The 10,383-nt window shown below is 33.9% G+C and overlaps 1 protein-coding gene across 8 annotated transcripts in view; it reads right to left on the bottom strand.

The window, feature by feature from the left end:
* Positions 1-255: 255 nt before the first annotated feature.
* Positions 256-10,383, bottom strand: part of NEDD1 (NEDD1 gamma-tubulin ring complex targeting factor) — a 63,841-nt gene continuing 53,713 nt past the window's right edge. For 6 of the 8 annotated variants that reach the window (XM_007503249.3, XM_007503247.3, XM_001364563.5 and 3 more), the window contains exons 13-15: positions 6,395-6,551; positions 2,892-2,958; positions 256-2,377 (exon numbers count right to left, since the gene is read on the bottom strand). In XM_007503249.3, coding sequence (XP_007503311.1) covers positions 2,273-2,377; positions 2,892-2,958; positions 6,395-6,551 — 329 coding nt within the window. In that variant the 3' untranslated portion in view covers positions 256-2,272. Of the gene's footprint in view, positions 2,378-2,891; positions 2,959-6,210; positions 6,336-6,394; positions 6,552-10,383 lie in introns of those variants that run through there. The other 2 variants (XM_007503250.3, XM_056798677.1) reach the window with 2 other exon arrangements.

Here is a 10,383-nt window from a genome sequence, read left to right as displayed (position 1 = left end):
TGTAAATGAGCACTTACCTCACAAAGATCAAGTGACATAATGCATGTAAGGGGCTATATAAATGTGTGCCAGGTTAATTGTAGGTTTCCATTTAGTATCTATGTGCCCACTAGGTTTTTAAAAGAAGTTCATCATTTGAAAGATTACATCAGAAAAATGACATTGCAGCAGGTAGTAAAATCATTTCCATGGCTAAAAGTCACAATAGTAACATACTTTGTTCTTTAATATTAAAAAAAAACTTAAAAAAAGTAATACTCTATTCCTTATTTTTATTGTAAAGTAGTTATTAGTACAATTTACATTATTAAATACTTGCCACTTAAAATTCATCCGTCATTTTGTTAAACCATTCCCTCCTTAGCCATCTTCATGTTACTTTTTTAGGTGACTATCATTCATCTCAGTTTTAAAAAAATTAAAAGTAGAGTTCCATATCAGGTATATAATTTATAATCTTTGGAACAATGAGCTAAGTCAATGCAATAACAAATCTCATTTTATACTGATGAAACTGTAGCTTGAATGGGCTAGAAATACATATGTACCTATATTAAAGTATCTGCATTGATTTGGCATTGAAAACTGCCAAAGATTTCTGTTGCAAAGCCAGGAAAACAAACATAAACATGAATTGATGAAAAATAATACAGAACATAATAATTTAAAAAATACAAACCCTTTAATATTTGGAGCAAAATAAAGGAAAATTTACTGCAAATTTAGATCTCCATTAAATGTATAGTCTCATTCTAGGTATTCAAACTTTTCTAATAGAAGTCATTATAATTTTAATAATATTAATGAAAACCTGAATCATTTGGGCATTTAATGAAATGTTTTTGAGGTACTTATAAAACTTATTCCATAGTAACATAAAACATGAACGGCTCTCTGACAAGTTGCCAGTCTTGAATAACACTGTATTTCTTTTAACTTCCAACCATGCTTTCTTTGTTTTGTAGTTAGATTGCTTCCATCACCATTTTGCTCTTCAGAAACTACTTCATGAAGAATGCTCTCTGTGTGTGTGTGTGTGTGTGTGTGTGTGTGTGTGAGAGAGAGAGAGAGAGAGAGAGAGAGAGACAGACAGACAGACAGACAGACAGAGAGACAGAGAGAGACAGAGAAGCTCATTTGAAGGACATATATTTGATACTAGTGAGTCACTTGGTTTAATTATAGAAAGAACAAATAGAGAAATGAGAAACACTTTGTTAAACTTTTTAATAGATTCAGTGTTTTCTCAATAAGAAACACTATTCTAGCTCTTCTTCAGACTTATTAAAATTTTATCTTGTACAAAAATATATTGAAAATTCGTTCAGACCTTGTCTCATCTTTACTTAGAGTAAATTGGATTGTTCTGGTAAAATGTAAACTCCTCAAGGGCAAGCATGGGCTATTATTTCCTTTTGGTTTTTATAACACTTGCACCTAGCACAATACCTGGCATATGTATAGTATTTAATAAATTCTTGCCTGCTTTTGCTGCAAGAATATTTGAGTATTCACCATGAAGTTTGCACTGATTTCAAATCAAATCATGTTTACTGAATCTTCATAAAATAATTCAGCACATTAACTCATGTGAGACCAAAAGAGAAATTAAGTATTTTAATAAAAATCTCCAATAGCTCACTTACCAAAGCAACTTGATCTTTAAAAACCAATAGCAGAAGTTATTGTCTAAGTACAATAAATGTTATCACTTTAATGTATAATCCCAAAATTTTAGTTTTCTAAATCATAAATAACAAATAATGGTCATGTTCAGTTTTGTCATAATAATGAAATAACCACTAATTAACCCTGTATTTTATTAGCTAATTGCTTAAAATTCAAACTGTCATATTAAAATGACTTTCAGAAGAAACAGAACATACAACAAAATTCTAAGTTTGAACTAACAAAAAATTTGGAAGGCAATTTGTTAATCAAAAATAGATCTGTGAAAAACCTACATAAAATATACTTTTCTGCAAATTTCTTTTTCATATGAAAAGAGGCACTTAGTGTATACAACTGAAGGTTCAGTACAATAAACATCCTATTGATTTTCCTATGATGCAAAAGGCATTTTTTACAGTTTCATCAGAAAAATACAATTTTTTTAAAGCAGTCAGTCAAGATGTAGTACTGGTGATTGATAATCTAGTTTGATTAAAAAAACTCACAACTCTTCTGAAATCATGAAAACAATACTGAATCAGGATATTTCTGTGCTGACAAGGCCATTCCAAAACATAAAACAGATGTTTCCAAGTATAACTTAAAAATTGGTCCGAAGTTTCTTGTTCTCTTCTCGTAACCTTTCAATTTCAGCTACTAAGCTCTCATTGACCGAATATCTTTCAAGTAAGGAATGCATTTCATTCTAAAGGGGAACAAAATCAATAGTGAAATAATTTGACAATCTGTACTTTCAGTTGGTCATTTTCCTCATCTTGGTCCCTTCTTTCCAATGGGCTAAACAAGACCTCTTCTCCTATATGCAAGTCACCCTTTCTTATACATCATATTAGCAGAAATTCAATTGAAACTGCTGAAATTCTTATATTCTCATATGTAGCTACATTAAAATAAAAATCCAATCAAGGAGCTTTTGTGGGCATATATCCTTCTAAAAGGATGAATATGTAAAAACCAGACTTATTTAACTAGGTTCCTAATATTCATTTCTTTCATCCCACATATATACTCAGTTAAAAAAATATCATGGGTCAATTAAAACCAAGTTATTCGCTCTGCTCCTATTATTTCTTATTTAGATAGCTTAGCAACTAGTTCTAATAGCAAAGCAAAAAATAGCTGTAACATGCCCTTTCAATAGACTTGCTAACTTTCCAGCTGCTCAGAGTCCATTTTTATACACTATTAGCAGTACATACCAATTGCATATGGAACTGTTTAATCATCTCCACTTGCAAATTTACAATGTCACGATGACATGCTTCCCTAGGAAAATAAGAATAGAGAACACATCATAACACAGAAAAGGCAATCTATATCTCAAAAAGTTAACCACCAACTTTTTTTCTCATGCCACTTTTAATGGTATCCACTTTTGATTCAAAGGTATTTTATTTAATTGTATTAATTTTATTAATCTCTACAGGACTGTCAATGAGTTGGTTCAAAAACTGTATGATCTCAGATATAAATGTGGGGACTGGGAACAGTAGAGAAAAGAAATGCTTTTGACAGTATCCCACAAAGAAGAATTTAGACTCCTTTAGGAGGTAGTTATCTCTACAAATCACTACTGTGTAAATGTGTGTAAGTCTATTTTCATGCACCAAATGGCCAAAGGCTGGATAATAAACGGAAGCCACAAAGCTGACAGAATTTGGTCTCTACATTTTAGATCTCTTCCATATGGATTCATTTAACAAATACTTTCAGATCATCTATTAAATACAAGGTAGCATATGGAAGTACCAAGCTAAGTAAATACAAATAAGAATCAAATCTAGTCCTTATACCTTCAAGAAGCTTGGCTGAAGACACATGCCTGTATATATGTGTATGTGTCTAAGAGAGAGAGAGAGAAAGATGGAGGGAGATGAGAGAGGAGAGATACAGAGAGATGTTAGAACAAAAGATCTGCATGTATATTGTGCTACAAAGAAATCTACACAATGCCATAAGAAAACTACACGGTGTTATAGAGGATTCTGAGAAGGGAAAAAATTTCTGCTACATGTGATCAGATGAATTCAGCTGGGTGAAATAGAGAAGACAAAGTTTCTACTGAGTTTTTTGTTTATATTTTTTAAGTCAAGAAAGGAATAGCTGTGACTTGCTCACCTACCTGTCCCTCATCTCAAAACCCAGGCAGAGCAAACTGAAGGCATGTGGGGAAGAACTGTATAAGAGTTTAGCTGAAACCAATCTTGGCCTCTTAATATGACCCTAAGTAAAATATCTCTCCCCCTTTCCTGCTATTTCTTCCTTCCTACTTCATTTATTCTTCCTTCTATACTCTGGAGTTCAGTGTCCATTTCTGTTCCTTTCTGACTAAAATGCCACCACCCTCTTCATATGCCATCTTTTCCCATGCTTCAAAATTGTCTCTCCTGCCTCACCCCCATGCCCTCGAAAAATTAACATCTGGCTCTAAGAAATTTGAAGAATTATTTAATGTAACTATATTATGATCCTGGATATATTACAGTTGTTTAAAAATTAAAATAATTACTAACATTATATGAATGGCTTATACTTTTTAAATTTCCATGCAACACACCAACAATGATACATGTCATTAAATATGGATTGAATTAATAACTGCCTTAAGACTTCTAATTTCAACAAGTTACAGTCTTCATAGTTTATTGTTCAATTAACATGTCTAGCCATTCACAATTACAAAAAGGTGAAAGCAGTGGGGTAAAAATGAGGGGGCTCAGGAAAATGGCTATTAGAGTCAAAGGAATTTGGTTAAATTCATTTGTGGGCAGAAGACTAAAAAAAATGCTATAAACTAATAATGGAAAAGTATACAGTGGTGGCAAGACTACAAGCATATTTTTAAAAAGTAACTAGTCTTCATTTAAATGAATGAATAGTGAATGAGTTAAAAGTGAGATTTCTGCCAGGCATATTAAGAATATATGATCTACAACTAAGAGGTTGTCAAAGCTCATTAAAGCTTTTCAGCATCTGAAGTCATCTCATCTCATCTAAGTCACTGGTTCTCAAATGTTCTCACTGCACCAATGTCACCATTATCGTTGTTGCAGGTATCATAAATGATTTTGGGGAATATCTCAACAATTATGGGACTTAAAGGATATACACTTCAGGAAATCTTAAGACTACAGAGAAGGGTCTTTCACTATCCAAAAAATGTAGCTTAATTAATATTACTTCACTATTTCTTGCCTAATAGGGGCAACATGGAGGAAGGAAGGCAAAGAGTATACATTTAGTTATCCAATATTGAAGCAAAGAAAAACATCATTGAATTTGAACAAACTATAGAAATAAAGAAACCAAGACCAGCAAATATAAATAAAGGGAAGTTATTAGCCTCATAAATTAGGTTTAATAACAAAAAACCCAAATTTTAGGTTGACCAATCAATTTGGTGATAACAAGCATAATAACTGTTTTTGCCCTTCTTAATTAGTATTTAAGCACAGCACCAGGCACACAGTAAGCTCTTCTAAGGGCTTTCTGACTAACAAAACAAAAAAAAACAAAAAAAAAACAGTCTCTGCCCTCCCAGAGCTTACATTCTATCAGAAGAGAAAATAGATACATAATTTGTATAGTAAAAATGCATTCAAAAGAAATACAAAATAACATTTTCTTTTGGGAGGTGTAAAAGCATGAGCAGCTGGGGAGAATAAGAAAAAAGTTTATGTAGAAGGTCTCATCTGAGCAGAGTTTTGAAGCAAAAAAGTTCTAACTGGCAGATCTCAAGTGAGGTTCCACTGGTTCCTGGGTTATTAGAAAGATTGCAAACCCAAGGTAGCCTTTCCTTTTTAATTCCACTAGCTCTTACAACTTTCTAACTATCCAAATGTCACCTTCTCCCTCCTCACTCTTTAACAACATTAAAAACCTACAGACTTGTCATCATTTTCCTTTGGAATGCTCATATATGCACTACAAATGTTATTACAACTCTTAACAGAGGACAACTGGCATTCTACAATATCCTACAAATGTGACTCCATCACGGACCTCAAGCAGAATTAAATAGCTGTAGGGCTTTTTAAAAAGGCAACGAACTCATAAATTTAATAGTTTCAAGTATTGGAGGGAAAACATTGAGAAAGCTGAAGTGCCACATTTAACAAATTACTTTCTCAACTTTCTAGCAGTTTGAGGAAGAGATGAGAATTAAAAGGCTAAAGACAAACAAGTTACCCCAAAAAGCCACATGCAAATCTGTTCTATTTACAGAATATATGTCTCATCATTGCTTTTTAAAATGTATTTCTCTACTGCATAAATAAATGGTATATTTGACAGATGCTCTAAAAGTCTTCTATTTAAGAGACCTTGTATAAGGGTAGACAAAAAACTATATGCTTTCTGCTTGTCAAATTTTGGCAACATTATTTTGTTAACAAAAGCTTCTAGAATGACAGCTTGACTGTTAAACTGCAGCTGCTAGATTGCCCACCAGCTGTAATGAATGAATGAGCCTTTCACTGCATGATAATCTGTAAATGCAATAGACTGAGGTCAACATGATAATCTACTAAATGTTTATACTAAAGTCTTACTGAAAAGCCACATTGAAAATTTTAACTTCAGGACTTCAAGCAGAAACCTCCAAGTATTATTAGTCACTGCATTTTCATTTTCATTTCCTTTGGCTAAAAACAAGGAAAAAAAAGTCAAGGATAGGAAAAAAAATAACTATATTAAGTAATACCTAAAGTCATCCAGTGTGTCCTGTATCATGTTCTGGATAAAATGGATTTGAACAGATGTCAGCGGTACATGTGCTCTAGTGTTTCCAATGGTGTCGGCTATTTTTTCTGAAAGTGAATTGGCAACTCCGGAAGTGACAGAGGACATTATCTTTGGATCTAAAATAGACCAAAAGACAATCAGACGTTTCTAAAAAACACCTGGCAAATAAATACTTGAAAAATTGGAGGGAAAGAACTGTTTCTATGACATTAGGAAAGAAAATGTCTCTAAAATAGATTCCAGGAACTTTCTATCATGTTATTTCTATCAGTCATTTATCTATATTTATAAGCTGCCAACAGACTAATGTAATAACACATGACAAGGGGATTCATCTAAAAATGTCTACAAACCATTTATCTATCTTACATAAAACAAACATAACACATTGGTGATAGGTCAGCAACAAGAAAATACATGAACAAAGATAAATATAGCCAAGACGTAGAAGGATAAAAAGGGCGTTAAAAATTATTAGACAAACACTCAGAAAGATGAATAAAAATCAAAATGCACAAGAACTTCGTATTTAGTCATAGTAAATACAGTTTACTTCTAAGTGACAGTTGAAAAGTTTTGCTAATATTTTTGCTAAATATTGAAATGCAATTTAGTTGTACATTTCTCTGTTCACATATTTAAATGTCAAAATCTCCCTTCTACACAGAACTTTGTTACAAATCTGAGGGAAAAGTACTAAGAATAAACAAAAATGCTGTAAAGCCATCTACTCATAAGCAACTTCTGATAGTTAATATCCTTTGAGTAAATCTTATGGGTTGAATCCGAAAAGGATTCAAGGTAGATTTGTGTTATACCCAAAATTGTAGAATCTTAAGCTGGAAATGATCTTTGACATCATCCATTCAAGTCTCATATCCACATATGTTTTCTGTGACATCCTTAGTCAAGCAACTTTTACCTTTAATAAGAAATAGGTTCTTATAAAGCATCTCATTTGATTTTAAACAACTCTAATCTTTAGGGGGGAAAATTTTGTTACTGGGTCCAAATTTATTTCCCTAAAATTTTAAACTATGGTTCTAGTGCTGCTATAAAGATTTTCAAATAGCATTTCTCAATTACTCAAATTTTTGCTGCCTGCTATCACTCTCCTCCCCCCCAAGTTTTGCCTTTTCTAGACTAAACATTTCCACTCCAAAGACTCATAAAATCTCAGAGTTGAAAGGGCTCTCATAAACCATCTAATCTAATCGTCCCCTGAACGGGAAGTCTAACTACAATACCCAGATGACTGATGATCTGAAAACCTTGAGAGAAGAAAAACCCAAACAATACCTCTTTCTGAGACAGTTCATTCCATGTTTTGCTATCTTGAAATGTTAAAAAGTATCTATATAGTCAAAAGACTCTACAACTCCCACTCACAGTTATCAGTTTTGCCTTCTGCCAAGTAGAAAAATAGAATCACTTTTCCCTAAAGGACAATGCTTAAATACTTCAAGACATCCATCATGTCTCCCCAGAGCCTGGAGAAGAGGTGTAATACTCCCTTGCTTCTAATCCTATGATATTCCTATTCAAATCTCTTTCCAACCTAGGAGCTCATCTCTGAATGCTCTCCAGTTTACCAATGTCCTTCCCTAAAATGTGACCTCTAAAATGTATACAATTCTACAGATGTAGTCCAACCCTGGGAGAATAAAAAAGGATTATCCTCCTCTTCATTCTGGCCATCATGCTATTTAAGGAAGTCAAGGATCACACTAGCCTTTCAGCCACCAAAATCAAGCTGCTATCTCACATTGAGCCCATTAAACACCCACATTTGTTTCTACACAAAGTGGTGCATAGCCATACCTCCCACTTGGGCAGGAAATGCCTCAACCCCAAGGGAAAGTCTTGACAATTATTCCCAATAAATCTCATCTTATTAAATTTTGCCCATTGTTCCAGTCTGTTAAGTTCTTTTTGGAACTTGACTGCCTTCCACGTGTTAATGATCCCTCCCCTCCCTCCATTGTGTCATCTGCAAATGTGATAAACATACCATTCCTGACAAGTTTTCAAGTTCCTCATAAACATGGTTGACTAGCACAGGGCCCAGGACAGGTCCCTGGAGTACTCCACTAAAGATTCCTATTAATGAGGACTCTGAGGGGGCTGGTAATTCTGCTAGGTTGGAATACTATATCACTGTCTGGCCTGTATTTTTCCCCCTTATCCTCAAAGATAGCACTGGAGCCTGTGAAGTGGCTTACTGAAATAGAAGCATAAGTCTCTTGATATGCCAGACTAGTAAACCTATCAGGAGAAGAAATGGAAGTTAGTCTGTAGGATCTTGATGAAATTTTGCAAGACCCTAAGGGAAAACACAACAAAACACTATCCTTTCTAGATGGTCATCATCTATCTCTTTAAAAATCTTAAGGTTTGAGCTGGGTAGCTCAGTGGATTGAGAGCCAGGCCTAGAGATGGGAGGTCCTAGGTTCAAATATGACTTCAGACACTTCCAGCTGTGTGACCCTGGGCAAGTCACTTGACCCCCATTGCCTAGCCCTTACCACTCTTCTGCCTTACAATACTGTGTATTCTGCCAATACACAGTATTGACTCCAAGACGGAAGGTAAGGGTTTAAAAAAAAAATAGAAATCTTAATTTTTCTTAATCTTTCTTTGGCAGTCTAGTGAAGTCTATGGAACCCTTCTCATAATAAAGTTTTAAATTTATAAAATAAAGTACAAAGAATTACAAAGAAAGTGTACACACACACACACACACACACACACACACACACACTCACACAAACATATAAAACAAATTCACAGACCTCAGACTAAAGAGATCTATAATGAAACATTCCAGATTTTTGCTTGGAATTGAATTCCATTCTCTTCTCTTTTTGGAAAACTAGGAAATTTATCAAGTATTGCAACATCTTTGCCATTCCTCAGTACTTGTGATACCATCAATAAATGGGTAACAAAATTCACTTCCTATTCTTTCAAAACCCGGGGATGTAGATCATTGTATTCATTAAGAGTAGCTAAGTGTTCTCTAATTTACCTATTTTATTTATGTTTCAATTACATTAACTATCCCTTATCCAGGACAAAGATTGCTTTTCTAGGAACTGAAATAAACAAGAGTTGACTAGTTCTATCTTCCTTATATTGCACACTTTCACTAACCTATCCACAAGGAGTGGTCCTATCCCTGCCACCAAAAAAAAAAAAAAGTCCTTTTTAGTTATTCTAATAATTCATCTCCAGCTCCACTTCACTCCAAGATATGCCATATTCTTATAAGAATTTGCTGTTTTATTTACTTATTTATTTTAAACCCTTAACATCTTAGAATCAATACCAAGGATTGGCTCCAAGACAGAAGAGCAGTAAGGGCTAGACAATGGGAGTTAATTAACTTGCCTGGGGTTACACAGCTAGGAAGTATCTGAGGCCAGATTTGAACCCAGGATATACCATCTCTGGGACCTGGCTCTTTATCCATTGTGCTACCTAGTTGTCTCAAGAATGTGCTGCTTTTGTATGTTTGATTTTAATTGCCTGACTTTTCATCTTCTATCTCTTTAAAATCTGGAGTTGGACTCCAAATTCCTCACTAGACAGTATCTTCTTTCTTTTGTAAATAGAGAAATTCATGACTTTCCATTAAAAATTTTTAGGAAATATCTTCCTCTTTATATCACTTTATTTCTCTGAGATGTATTAATGTAAACTTGGAGATGAATTTATTTCGAGCAACTAATGTGCTCTTCTCATGCAGGTAACAAGAGGAATTAGTAGACGAGTGCTGTCCACAAGAGGACTGGGAATCAGGAAGATCCAAGTTCAAATCCCACCTTAGACATTTACCACATTATCCTAGGCCAAATCACCTCCTTCAGCCTTGATTTCTTCATATGTAAAATGGGGATAATAATAGCCTCTGTTTCAAGAGAATTGTTGTGAGGATCAAATGAAATA

Source organism: Monodelphis domestica, chromosome 5 (assembly GCF_027887165.1).
Source record: "Monodelphis domestica isolate mMonDom1 chromosome 5, mMonDom1.pri, whole genome shotgun sequence".
Lineage (NCBI taxonomy): Eukaryota > Metazoa > Chordata > Mammalia > Didelphimorphia > Didelphidae > Monodelphis > Monodelphis domestica.
This window is presented reverse-complemented; position numbering and strand designations above follow the sequence as displayed.